Source organism: Nyctibius grandis, chromosome 3 (assembly GCF_013368605.1).
Source record: "Nyctibius grandis isolate bNycGra1 chromosome 3, bNycGra1.pri, whole genome shotgun sequence".
Taxonomy (NCBI): Eukaryota; Metazoa; Chordata; class Aves; order Nyctibiiformes; family Nyctibiidae; genus Nyctibius; species Nyctibius grandis.
In genome coordinates this window covers 30,029,091-30,043,829 of record NC_090660.1, presented here as the reverse complement: position 1 = coordinate 30,043,829, position 14,739 = coordinate 30,029,091, and the positions used below count along the sequence as shown (strand labels likewise).

Genomic DNA, 14,739 nt, shown 5'->3' with positions numbered 1-14,739 from the left:
ATGGCATTTACTTATAAGGGACCAATTCAGCATCCCAGACACAACAGAAGCTCAATTGCTTGAGAAGCTGAAAGAGAAAAACGTATTTAGGGCAGCATGAGGCTTAAAGAAGGGCTCCTAGGCAAACAGTCACTAACCACAGCAAAACTGTCTGGCACTGGATGAGGATTATTAAGTTTTCTGTAGGCTCTTTAAAGGCACATTTTCAGAATCAGCGGTTACACTCATTCTTTTCAAAATGAGGCACGCACCTCCCAGCCTCCATCTCAGCTTCTCTGAGAGCAAAGCCATTAGTCTCCCATTGTCAGCGTTTCACCCCAAAATCATTTGGAATATTTCCTCTCCCTGTTTTTCTCTTGTCATCATAGAGCTCGAGGTACTACATTCTTCTGAGAGTATCACCCAATTTTTTTTCTTTCAAAATACCACAGACAGCCTTGGCTAGTTTTCTCTTTTTCAAATGCTTTTTTTGTGTGCAGTGTTATCATCTTCTAATCACATATCTTCTACTGTAAGTTTATATCTCATCCCTTGATTTTAGCTATGAAGAGACACACGATAAGGGAGAGATATGCGAATTACTGCCAAATCTATCCAAGATGAGAAACAGCCTAAGTAACTATCCCCGGTTGTTTTATATAGTGCAACTCTGGGGACGTTTCAGGAAATCACTGAGGCATTGCTTCAGCTATCCATAATTAATTATCGGTTTTCTGTTGTGCGAGTTGCGAAGATGACAAGACCCTTACCTTGACGAATAAAACAGCTATAAGAAAAGGGAATCGTATGTGAGGCAAAGCATGAAGGACACGACTTCAGATATGGCAGAGTTCATTATTCATTTGCTGAGGTTTATGCAGCTAAATAATAAACCTTTCAAAACACTGCAATAAAATGAAATAAAATAATTTTTCAAAGCATCACTTTGCCTCTTAAACAGAAATAAAATTGTTTTAATATATTTTAGAGGAAATTAAGGCAGTATTTGGTCCTTCAGCCAGAATATCTGTTCTTCTATTTTCACCTGCATAAGGTATATAAGCTCTATTTTAAATTGTTAGAAACACAAAGTACTATTTTTGCTTGTGTCTTGTTTGCACAAAAACCACTTGCATACAAGAAAGTGTTTACAACAATTTTTGACTTGTATTGTCATTTTCATTCCAGTAATGCAATTTCATTTATCTTAACATGTTTATGCCCTAGAAATGCAAACTCTGGCTTCTGGCCACAAAATCTTGGGGGTAGGACAAATACTACTTTATGCTCAGGGTCAGTTTGGGTCAGTTTCTTAAGCCTACTGTCGTTACAAAGACTGGAAACCAATCAGCACCTCTTACTCTTACTTTGCATGCATTAAATCATAAAATCAACCAAATACAACTCTTCTATTATACACGTGAACGTAAAACACAAAAAAATCAGTATCAGAATAAAATTTGCACCGTTTTCTCTTATGGTGAAGAACATGGTAGGACTGATGATAGTGACTGTGATCAAGAGCCATTAGGACTTTGTGCTTCCTGAAGAGCAGCACTGTGTCTGAAAATGGGATTGTTTTATTCAAATGTGTAGCTGCCTGACAAACGAGGAATCGGCACCCATTTGGAAAAATCACTAGATAATCTCATGCTATCCTTGGTTTTAGGTCAAAAATTCTTGCATAAACACACTTAAACTAGAGAGTGAGAGATCCCAGTGTTTATTTGTAAGCTGTATGAGTTTTAAGGACATGCTGCTTTGATGACGTAGTTTACCAACACATTTAGACATCAATAATGAGAAATGCATATTCTTTTTTACTGAAATACCTTTAAGAGTTTTTAATTCAGTAAATAAGAGCTTTAGTATTGTTAACTCAAACAGAAACAAACTATTGCACCAAAGCCTAGAACTCTCATTTTAGCAGAACCACAACTTTCTCTAAAATCACTTCGTAAAATTAAAAATAATAAAAACCATTTAGAAACTGCCAGTGAAACTTTTCATTTCTACTTTCTGCAGGAAGAAGAAGCTATAGCTCTTTTATCAAGATGAACTGTATCAGCTAGTAAATGAAGTAAACCAATGCAGAACAAAGCACACATACTACAAGAGACTCCTTTCAAAATACAAGGTTTCTTTCTTCGAGTCTGAAGTGACAAACATATTTAGGCCATTTTTGCATTTTGTTAGCAGTTTGAAGAAGAGAAGAGGGAAGAAATGAGAAGGACTTCCCAGCAATTTTTCTCCACCCATTATTAGACCATGTAGAACACCAAAGAACTGAAAGTTGGATATTGATGCACCAGCTTAATTTATCATCATCGAACTTTGATTGAATTTACATGTACTGGCAATGTCAAAACAAACACTTTTAATCTCCTTATAGGTCCCAGAAGAATGAGGATGATGATAGTGTAAGTACAGCAACACACAGGAACATTAGCAAAAGATGCCCAGTGTTATGCATCAGACCAGCACAGCTAGACTATTTACCTCTGGAAAGAAAGCATGCTTTGATTACCCTAATAATAAATTTAATTTCATCCCATCTGTGCTTCTTGCATATGCTATTACTACTCGTAAAAGTTCTACTGATCTGATCAGTTTGCAAAACTATAAGCAGCCTTCCAGCATACCGGTTCAAGTTTGCTGGGAGAAACTGAACTTCTCACCCATACTCTTTACCACACGTGCTTTTATCTGTGTCTGAACCTAGATTGCAAACATCAAGCATACAAGTTAATTAAAAATGATATTTAGTTCTGAATGGTAGAGATCGTGCTCCTTGAATGAATTTTGGAGAAAAAGACTGACATGAATTAAAAATGGTTTCTCTTAGCATGTATCTTTTAAAGACTTTTGAAAGTCTTTAGAAAGACTTTTGGATTTTTTTTCAGTATTGTACCTCTGAATCCAGCTAAACTTTGTTTGCCATTAATTAATGTTATTTATATTTGTTTTAAAAGTTTTAATACATTATTTAAGTGGACTAAAAATGTTCCCAGTCCCGAAAGACATCCAGATAATTTTCTCAGGTATCCACTTTGTATTCAAGTATTAAAATCTAATCTTATTCTGAGGAATTGTACTTTTGAGAAGAAAAATTCTGTAGATGTGACCTTCCACTTATGCATAACCCTCCAGATTCTGGATGCCTACTCATATCTCTACCCTAAGGATATTTCACAAACTTCAGTTATACAATTCCCTTCAGAAAGAAGGCTCTAAGTCAAAGATACTGACTCCTGGGCTGCATTTTAAATTTTCTTTTCTTCAGAAAAGTTCAAAAGGTAGAGTACTTTAGAGACAGACTTTATACAACTGTGAGATTAAATTTCTCTCTTCTAAATCTGTACTTAGTAACCTTAAAATGGACTTGGGTTTTCAAGTGAAAAATACCTAATGGTTCTCAAGTAAGTCAGCTAGAGCTCACCATGAGACTCACTATCAATACTAAGGATGCTTTACAGAATCACAGAATCAACTTGGAAGAGACCTCTGGGATCATCGAGTTCAACCTTTGATCTAACACCACTGTGTTAACTAGACCATGGCACTAAGTGCCACACCCAGTCTTTTCTTAAACACCTCCAGGGATGGTGACTCCACCACCTCCCTGGGCAGCCCATTCCAATGCCTAATAACCCTTTCTGTGAAGAAATTTTTCCTAATGTCTAACTTGAACCTTCCCTGGTGCAGCTTGAGGCTATGTCCTCTTATCCGGTTGCTAGTTGCCTGGGGGAAGAGGCCGACCCCCACATTGCTACAACCTCCTTTCAGGTAGTTGTAGAGAGTGATAAAGTGTCCCCTCTGACTCCTTTTCTCCAGGCTAAACAATCCCAGTTCCCCCAGTCACTCCTCATAGGACATACCCTCCAGACCCTTCACCAGCTTTGTTGCCCTCCTCTGGACTCACTGCAGCACCTCAATGTCTTTGATGAAGTGAGGGGCCCAGAACTGGACACAGTACTTGAGGTGTGGCCTCACCAGTGCCAAGTATAGGGGGACAATTACTTCCCTAGTCCTGCTGGCCACACTGTTCCTGATACACACCAGGATGCTGTTGGTCTTCTTGGCCACCTGGGCACACTTCTGGCTCATGTTCAGCTGGCCATCAATCAACACCCCCCCAGGTCCTTTTCCACTGGGCTGCTTTCCAACCACTCTTTCCCTAGCCTGTAGCGCTCTATGGGGTAGTTTTGGCCAAAGTGCAGGACCCAGCACTTGGCCTTGTTGAACTTCATGCTATTGGTCTCGGCCCATCTATCATCTAACCTGTCCAGATCCCTCTGCAGAGCCTTCCTACCCTTGGGCAGATCAACACTCCCACCCAACTTAGTGTTGTCTGCGAATTTATTGAGGGTGCACTCGATACCCTCATCCAGATCATCAATAAAGATATTAAACAGGACTAGGCCCAGTACCGAGCCCTGGGGGACATCACTAGTGACCGGACGCCAACTGGATGCCGTACCGTTCACCACCACTCTCTGGGCCTGGCCATCCAGCCAGTTCTTAACCCAGCAAAGAGTGCATCTGTCCAAGCCGTGGGCTGCCAGCTTATCCAGAAGAATGCCGTGGGAGACAGTATCAAAGGCTTTGCTGAGGTCCAAGTATACTACATCCACAGCCAATGCATATTTAGCATCATATATATGTATGGCTTATCCTAGAGAACTCTTTGGACAAACTTTGATACTTTTCCTATTTTTTTAGCACCTCTTGAGTCCAGAAGGTTTTGGATGAGAATGGTGTTGGCTTCCACGCACCCTTTACTGGTGATTTAGAAGAATTAAGTCTGGTTGCTGAATTACCGCTTGCTACAATGCTGAATGTTAAAGGAAAGCACTGTCGTGCCTTTAAGGCCCTCATGGGAAAAGCAACAGTCAAGCATAGCTGCAGATGCTTTCTAAGCTCATAGCTCAAACCATTAAGGTTTATTCCTTTAGGTATTCCCAAGCTCTCCTTGTTCAAATACCATGCTTAAAGGCAGCGTCTTCCAGGTCCTTGCTGTGTCGTGAGTACATTTTACATACACACATCTGCATTCATCTATACATATACATATATGCACATATAGTCACCAGCAAAAAAGCTGGTATGTCATCACACAGACATACAAGTATTTGCTGGCTTTAATTGAGCTTAGTCATCACATCTGATTTTTTTGGATACCATTCAGTAAAAAAGCCCGCACAAAAATAATGTAAGGATGGGCAAGGTCTTACTTCAGCTACACAGGACTGTTCTCATGAAAATACTATTGCCAGTATTGAATCTTCAATTCAGTGCAGACTGTATCTTAGATCACTGATAATATTTTGAATACGATAGTAAACATGGAAAATGTTTTAGAAAGAAACATGTAAATACTGTAATAACTGAAACATGACTAAAGGAATGGTAGGTGATACTGCACAGCAAATAAACCTTTGTCGAAAGTATCACAAAGAATTTAACTATGTAAAATGCAAAATGATTAAAATAAATGAAGTCTGTTACACAACAAACATGATGGAATTCAGAAGCATAAAACATTTGAAAACATCTCCCTCCAGCAACTGGTGCAGAAACACAAATTTTGATACTCGTCATGTGTTGTCATTGTCATATAGGTAAGAAAATTAATATTTTGGATTCCAAAAGATTTTCTACCCTCTTTAGTCCATGCAAAATATAAAAAAAATTCTACCATCATAATGGTAATCCCTTATCTTTCTAGTATTGTCTGGTACTGTCAATAAACTCAAAGGGGGTTAGAAGGAACCAGGAAAAATATTACTTGATATGATGGATAACCTAAGAAAATCAGAACACGATCTACTTGACTGCACAAGTGAAATTATAATTATTTGTATTAAAATAAAATCGCAGTAACATTCAGTTTGACTTAACATTTTGTAATATTTTAGATATAAATATTGTCTTTTTTTCTAAACTGCTCTTCTTAAAACTAGCCAAATGATTTAGAATCATAATACAGCTAGTTGAAGACACAATGTATTTGTGTTATGCCAAATGCTGAGAATCTCTTCCCTCCCCCCCGCCTTTTTTTTAATGTAATACAAGCACAGTTTATACAGCATTTTTTCCATGTGTGAATACTACTGAATACTTCTGCATATGCCGAAGCTTTTACCTGTATAGCTCAGCTCAATTTATTTGCACAATTTCCTCTTTAGGCTTCATGATTTTGCTCATGATATGTAAATTCCTATTGTATAGACAAACAGGATATTATTTAAGCAGGCAACTGGCAATAAAAAAGCCACAAACATTAAAATTTACCTGACAAAGTTTTGAATGATTCTTAAAAAAACAATCCCTGGGAAGGCAAATGTAATCAAAAGAAGAAGTAAGTTAAATGCAGCCTAGTGATAACTGTGTTGAAAAAAAGTAGCATCAAGATAAAAAGAAAAACAAAATTACAGACTAACGTCTCATTCCTCACTGAAGAAGCTTTGTGTCTCTTAAGAGGAGTGTGAAAAGATTAACAGATTGTTCTTTGGTCTGCAGCTACTACCTGTTATTTCCTGCAGAACAGAAAATATGCCTTTGCTTTAATGAAGAAATAGTTCATATTTGCATGTGCATTGGGAAAGGCAAACCTAACTTACATGAACACTGGAAACTAATATACAGCATAAAATGCAGAATTAATAATAATTCAACACACACACACAAAAATCAGTAATACCAACTTTTTATCTGGTACTGAAACCACTGAATATTTCATGATTAAGTATTTAACAGGATTGCCATTTGATAAAAAGCCACATTTAAAGCGCTCACTTAAATGTGAAGGACATGTTTTTAGGCAAGAAAGACTGAAACAGAAAGAAAAAAAGAGAGAGAAAGTATATATTTGAAGACCATAATTTTTTTTGCTATATTGGTTATAGAATCTCTATCTTCCAAAATTACTCAGGTGATGCTTTAAAAAGGCTTGAATATTTTAATTCTACAGAAAATCTCCACATTTCCTTTATTTAAAATAAACAGGATTTTGTTTGGTTCCTGATTAACAAAAGAAAGTAATGTCATATATCAGATGATGAAATGCTGGGCATTTTAAATATCATATTCCTGTTAGCTAAAGATTAAAAGGATTTACCCTAACCTTGAAAGATATTTATGTCTAAAGTATTGAAATGAGATCTTCTCTGGTGTCTTCTCTTTTCCAGGCAAATTTAGTAGAAAAAGAAAAAAGCCTGAAAGAAACAGCATAAATACTATGTCCTGTGTGATGAGCAAAAGCATGTAAATTCCTATTTTATCTACATATTTGATCAGAAATAATACACAGACATATATACATATAAAGGTTTCTACATGGATTTACTTGAATGCTGTGCATATGTAGAAGGTATTTTGTTTTTGCACTAATGCCACACAGTCACATTTTATTACAAAAAAAATATTAGGAGGAAAACAGGATTACACTTGGTTAAGGAAATGGAATTTTAGTACCTAAAATTAAATAGTGCCTCTAATAAAATAATGCCCAGTCGTGCTAATTCTCATCAACAGTACTTATGTCTGAATAAAATCTCCATTGTTCTTATTAATAGAGATTTTGAAAACTAGCATTTTAAGAATTTAATTGACTTTTGGACATACTGATTTTTTTATAGATATACTAGTTTACCCAGGATCTTCTTACTGAACTACTCACCTATTGCTTTTTTTGTAGAGATGCCATTGGGCCAGAAAAGAAAGCAAAGCGCTTGATAAATTTAATTTGCTATTGCAACACAGTGCTTATCAAAAACTGCCTTTCTGTTTGAAAGGTCCAGACAATCAAAAAAGAGATAACAGAAATGCTAGAAAGCTTGTCAGGGAACTGAATGTAATGCATTTGCCCCTCTCCCTGGCATATTCTGTCCTCAGAGAGAGCAAAACTCTGCACATCTTCCTTGCATGGCTGAACTGAATGAGGCTGCTCTCCTAAGTGAAGCAAGACGCTTTCCATCTAGAACCTGCAGGGTTCAGTAAATTAAATTGTAAAATTTTAAAATATATACTCTAATAAGGCTTTGTTACTTTCGATGCAAACGCCTCCTGTAGAACTCTTTTGGGTACAAATCTCAGTATGCATGAAACAGAACAATTCAACACTGGTCAGCTGACAGCCAGAATACCTGGGTTGGGGAATAGATTCTGGTTTCTTGGCTCTGGGAGAGAGTATGCTGAGCGTGCCATGACCCAGACTGGTGGGTTGGTGAAAATCCTCTGTCATCAGTCACACTGAAGCTTGGGGCCGCCCACTGCCATAAATCAATCAATCAGTCAATCATTTATTAATCAGGTACTTGCATTTTCATAGTTACTATAAAAATGGGCTCCAGACAATGCCTCCTCTATAATGATAATCTAGTTTTGTATTACATTGGGGGGGTTTACCTTAAATCAATCCATCCTTTTTCTAACAGGGTGACATATTAATCTGAACAAGGCCTTGCCAATTGTATAGAAATTAAGCCCTGCTGAAAGATCAGCACTGCAAAATACTTATGTTCATGAAGAATTTGAGCACATGAATAGTTCCTTGAAGTCAAGCCACTTTTTAAGGAACTACTATGTACTGGATTTGGAATTTAAATCCTTAATGTAGGGTTTAAGTTCTGCACAGACCTTTTCACTAGGTAAATTTAACCTACAGACAGCATCTTTTTGGGGGATGTCTGAATGACAATAACCTTACCAGAACAAAATCCAAATGATGTGTTCCAAGTCTATATGACAGCATGATGTAATTAACATTTTTAAAGGGTGAGTAGGAATATTTTACTTAAGAAAGGACTTCAGGTTCTAAAACTCCTTGACTAGAGTTTTGAAGTTTATTGCTGTCAATTTTCATGGAACATTTAGCAATAAAGGACCTTCTCATAGAGTCATCATTTTATTATTCTGAATGTCACATGAAAAGAAAGTCCTCTTCTAGATCTGGAATGGCTTAACTGCTTCTAAGGCTTCGGGCAACTCTAAATATCTTTTTCAGCCAATGACAGACAAGGCCATGTTCAGAGTGACTACTCTGACTTCATTAAATGCCTACCACACACTCTCCCTGTTGTAAATGGCACACTACATGCTGAAGGACAACCACCTTTAACAGCCTCCTTAGTTTCAAATATTTTTATTCATTTGGTAGGTGAATAGGACAAACATTTCTATTATTCCATGCAGAACAGAAACCTATGACAATAAATGGAAAAGAAAATTTCTACAAATTCATTGTGATCTCATATACTGGAAGACAGAATAAGTGTAAACATGATGATATTATGTAAACATATTTTGTTGGAGACTAAGTGGCTAGGCAAAGCAAACCAATTAACAGAAAACATATTCTTCCTGACAGTTCCTCCAGCTCTTAATATTACACACATTTAATGCTAATTGCAGCTTGTTTTTAGCTAATAGATCTTCTTTCATGGTAAGCTCATTTAGCACAACCCTTTTGCTCAAATTTCCTCATGTAATTTAACAAGCTATCTGTGTTTAAGAGTAGTTGGTTATTGTCTTGAATATTGAGACAGATAGATAGAATTTACCAGCTAATGGAAAACTGCTCTCTTAGAGTCACATCTGCGTTTTCCAGGGTGCCCCCAAATCTTTAATCAGCTAACACCCTAGAAACTGGAGTGGGGTCCAGTGTTCCTCACTTGGAAATAGGTGTCTTTAAAGAATCACCACAGTAGCAGTAGCTGCTTTCACCTTGCTTAGGTGGCTAAACATAAATGGGACAGGACCTCTCTGTAGACTGTAAGCAGCACTTAATTCTCCCACTGACTGTACAAGATACTTGAAGAAGAGGGGTGTGCCATGAGTCCAAAGCACAGACACAAGTAGGATAGCTCCCCTACTTGTTTTTCGTTAAGTGTTGAGCCACTGACCCACCCATGGGGCTACGGACCATGTGACCACTTAGCACTTTTGAAAATCAGACTTTAAGTATTTTGGAATGGACTCATGAAAACAGAGGCAGATAAATGATAATTTATGAAAATGGAAGTCTTACTTGTAGAGAACAAAGAAGTCTGAAAATGACATGACATTAAAATCACTCTTTGGGAGACAATATTTCACCTACTGATGAAAAATTGTAATGATCACTTCTTTCTTACTTGCTAAGATTTAGCAGTATTTAGAAATTAATCACACTAAATCATTCAAACACTGTTTATATGTCTGAATCTGATCCTTGTCTTCCTCTTGGTGCGAAGTTTTCAGATTAGATTCCTGTTTCAGCCATTGCTCAGCAAACTAAACACTATTTTCCATGATGAAGTACCTGCAACTTAAACTTCTGGGATGACTGGAAACTCCTTCACTTCAAGACTAAGTTCATTGCTTCCTCTTGGTCCGTCAAGCTTTTTTTCCCCCTATAATTTCAGGACCGCAAACATTTATGCTTTTAATAACTTTTTCTTGTTGACTGTATTAGGATAGTGCCAAATTAACCACACCAGGGAATTAAATCCTCTGTTTTCCCCAAAGCACAAGCCTACAAAGGACAGTAAACACTGTCACCTCACTCACAGATCTGAATGCTGACTCTTTACCTTCTGTGCCTTTTCCAAGACTATATGTCCCATTAAAGCCACAGTACAGCTATGAACTGTGGTACGAGGTACGAGGGTACTGAGGGTACGAGGTGTGACATAGCTCTGCAAACACAGTGCATAAAGTATTTGTGGATTTAAAAAGCTTTCCAAGTGCAAACTGAGACAACAAGGCCAATGACTCCTCCTCTTCCTTGAGTTTGCAGCTCAAGCTGTAGGAAGTTAGAAATCTATCCATCATTCTCCTGCACCAGAAAAGCTACAGTCTCCACCTTAGCATGCTTTCTATAGAATAAAAAGCTATCTGAGAAGAGAGACCAAGAGTTCAAAGAATGCAACTTCTGTTGTATTAGCTATTAATAAATGGGCACAATGCTCCTGCTCCAACAAACTGAATGGAAGCAACACACAAACCTTCAATCCTTACTTTTTATAGGATCTTGGGAATCCCAGGACACATCAAATGCTGCAGACTACTTAACCTGTCTGCTCAGTAAAGTTCAATTGGTTGCAAAAGTTCCAGCTCTTGCTTTTGAGGCCTTACAGAAAGGACCTATGAAATCAATAGGGCCTTCTCATTGCTTTCATTTGGTGCAGGATCAGCCCACTACAGAGAAGTTCCTGGGTACCAGAACTCTGAGCTCTGGACTGTCAGAGCTACATTGCTTGCAGGGTTTGTTCTGTCCATCTGCTCTGCCTTTCTTTTTAAACACAGCACATGGGTGAGCCTAAATTTCTCTTTCCTGAAAAGCGCATATCTCTAGCTTACCTTGGCTTACCAGATTTAATTTTCTATGCTTTCTACCTCACTGACTTGTAGAATAATTTTGCATTTTTCAGGATAAAAAAGATGGATAGGACCTTCAGTTTCTGTGTTGCCAAAAGATACTTGTTTGTATTCTCAGCCAGATACACTACGACCTTGAGACAGGATATATTGCTTGATTTGGTCAATGAAGTTAACGGAGTCATTGCAGTTGCTGCTGCAGTTTTTGGCTTTGAATAAACCAGAGAAACAGGCAATATCTGTCAGACACTGAGCAGTACAATGAAATTTGTGCAGGCTACTATTCTTCTTAAGCAACATAGCTGAAGCTGGCACCCTGAAATCTGTTAAATTTGGGCTATTTTTTATGCAACACCTGATTTTCACAGTGTCCTTAGAGGCTGCCTAATTTAGGCATATTAATGTTATAGCCTTGGTTAAAGCTGAAGAGCTTGCTCACCCACGATGGGATGGAGCTTGCAGGAAGCACTGTACACCCTGCACAGGGCAGCCCAGCTACTGGCAGCAGGTGGGGGACTAGTTTCTGACTCCTGCACTTCTCGCCGCTTCACAGTCAGGAGTTTATCAGGGAGTGCTGCAAGTGGGAAACTGGTGCCTATGCAGTTCTTGGCTTTTGGTCCTTCACCAGTGTGGCAAGTCATTAGGCGACCACACCAATCCCCAACTCTGGATGGACATTCTGTCAGTGCAGTTTATATTCTGCCAGCTATGGGGTGATTCCTGTAATATTGAGCAAAACTAGAAAAGTCAATGAGGTTTTAATGTTTTTGCTGATGCAGTCATAATTGGACTAAATATACTGACTACTAGTGCATCAGCAGTAAACATATATTGCCTTCTTTCCCCATTAATACAAAGGATAATACTTCTGCTTTTTTTATCTCTCTCCTTACTTACTCTACTGTAAACACGTAGCTCTAAAATGTACCACAATTCAAACTATTTGGTTACACTGTTTCTCAAACAGTAAGGTAAGTGCTGCCAGTTTTTCTTAAAAGTGATGTGATGCTTGTAATTTCCTTGTATTACAGTACAAAATTGTGCCTCTCTGTAGGCCACCAACTCTTTGAAAGTAATCGTATAGATACTTCGGTACATAGGAAGAAATTGCTGATGGTTATGCAATGGGATTTACCTGCACCTCAAAAAAAGGCTGTGCAAGTGCAAGACACTGCCAAGTGCTGATCATATTGTACTGTTAACTGTATGTTCACTCGTTTTTACTAGCATATGTATTTTAATGGGATGAAATAAAGATTGCATTGACCCAGTATCTTTATATTACATAACTAGCTGATTATTAGTATAATGCAAACTTTTCTAATTTTCCTATCATAAAGACATTACTTTCCCAACAGTGGTGAAACTCAAACAGCCTACTATAGGCAAGTGTAATAACTATTGTAGACTTTATAACAATCACTGTATGTCTTTTAACAAACAGGAGTATCTTAAATTGACTATCTGAACATTTTGATTAAAAGAAACCATATTTATACAATGCTTAGCAGCGTATGTAATGGCATATAATAAATATATAAATATATAGTAGAGACTGATCTTCATTTTAAGATTTTGTGAAGCCTGTAGGAATTAGCGAATATAGAGATTAATAAAATGCTTCCTGACAATATAGACAATCTGTCTGCTATGAATGTCCTGGAAGCTACCTCAAAGGCTAGCCTGCCCTATTTTCCATACCACAAGTATTTGTGGCCACAGAAAATGTTCTTTTAAGCATGCAAGGTACTTAGTACCCAAGCATGCTCAGTATGTAAGCACATTACCAGGCATTTGCATTGGCAGCCAACAGAACGCCCTTTAGGTAGTAGTATACTCAGAAGCCGTACAGCATATAGATCACCTCATGCATGGAGCAACCCCAGAAATTGCTTTTCCATCACAGCATATATATATAGACAGAAGGTTGGAAATGAGCCAGACATTGTAAGAACCTCTAAGAGATTATGGTGCAATAAAGCTCAGCCTCTGCAGTGCAGTCACCCACATGCACAGAAGTCAGGCTATGCACGCTTCCAGTGTGTTACTGCCTCACGTCAAGAAAAGCCTACTCTAGCTCATGTTTCTTCCCACCTCTTAATGGGACAGTTGAGTACCAGCTCGTTACTTGGAACGTCTTCGCATATGGTATCCCTAGGGCTGCCAAGGATGACTGAAAATACTGGGAGTGAACAATGGCAGAGACTCAATAATCATCTTCCTTACTCCTCAGACTTGACACAAGCAGGGCTGAGGCATGCAAAAGAACAGCATTTCAAACAGAAGGTCAGCTTCTGCCAGTTTGAGATTTGGTACATAACTAAGTTCTTTTTTTGTGCAAAATACATACAGCACAGACTGCACTGCGGTGAACCTTCCCTACCTCACAATTCTTATGCTTCAGCCTTAACGAGGACATGAACTTTTGTGCCACGTGAAGTCTTGGCTCTCTTTGCTGAGATTACAAATACAAGTACCAATTAGATCAGCTATGAAATTCCATGTAGCAAGAAGACCTTTGAGAACTAAATCTGCAGGTTGATACTCATGTGGAGTGTAATTCAGTTTGGAAATATTCAGGAAGAATTACTTTAAATGTTGTCATTTACTAAACAGACACTTCTGTTGTTTTAAAAGTTGTATTGGATGTTGTTTCACAGGATCATATTACCGTATTGTGATTCATTTTTAAGAGGTTAGAAGGCCTGTGGGAATGGTATGGTACTATAGACTGCATAGACTGTCTGAAAACCAGGTATATGATCCTACTGTCTGCCAGCTGGTTGGAAGTGAAGCTCTTAAGTCTCAGCCCAGCTCCACATGTAACTGGTCCTTAAGCACCACTCCTTCAGATACTCTTGTTTACAATCTCATGAGGAAACTTGGGAGCTGAAGGGCTGGAAATCTGGTAATCTCCTCAGGACAGGGTGGGGAGGTCTAAGAAGGAAACGTACAGCAGGAGAGCTTGCATAGGTTTGTTCTACGAACAGAGGACTTCACTCTCCAGAGCTGTCCGATCCAGCACTTTCTGCATGAATTCTTTTGAAAATCAAATTCACATCCCCCTTTTCACCACCACACATATTTTCAAAAGGTATTCCTATGTTAAAAGTAGAAACAAGGGAAAACCCCATAGCTCCAATTATCTAAAATTTTAAACTCTAAGCGAATTTTGAGTTCACATGTATGTTTTGGACTAAAGTCTCTCAGCCCCCAAATTTGTGTAATCATATGAAAGATGATAAATCTAGAAAAAACCCAAGCCTTACCTTCTTGTAGAGACTTCTCAGGTCTCTGTACTGCCACATACTATTGAGGACCTGAGATGCTGCTTTCACCACTTTTGGCGAATGCCTGTTACACACATATATTAAAAAGAGAGAGAGAGAGAAAGATAAG

The 14,739-nt window shown here is 38.1% G+C and overlaps 1 protein-coding gene across 1 annotated transcript in view; it reads right to left on the bottom strand.

Moving 5' to 3' along the window:
- CTNND2 (catenin delta 2) overlaps positions 1-14,739 on the bottom strand; it is a 570,838-nt gene that overhangs the window by 22,237 nt on the left and 533,862 nt on the right. The window contains exon 17 of the mRNA XM_068395844.1: positions 14,610-14,694. Coding sequence (XP_068251945.1) covers positions 14,610-14,694 — 85 coding nt within the window. The remainder of the gene's footprint in view (positions 1-14,609; positions 14,695-14,739) is intronic.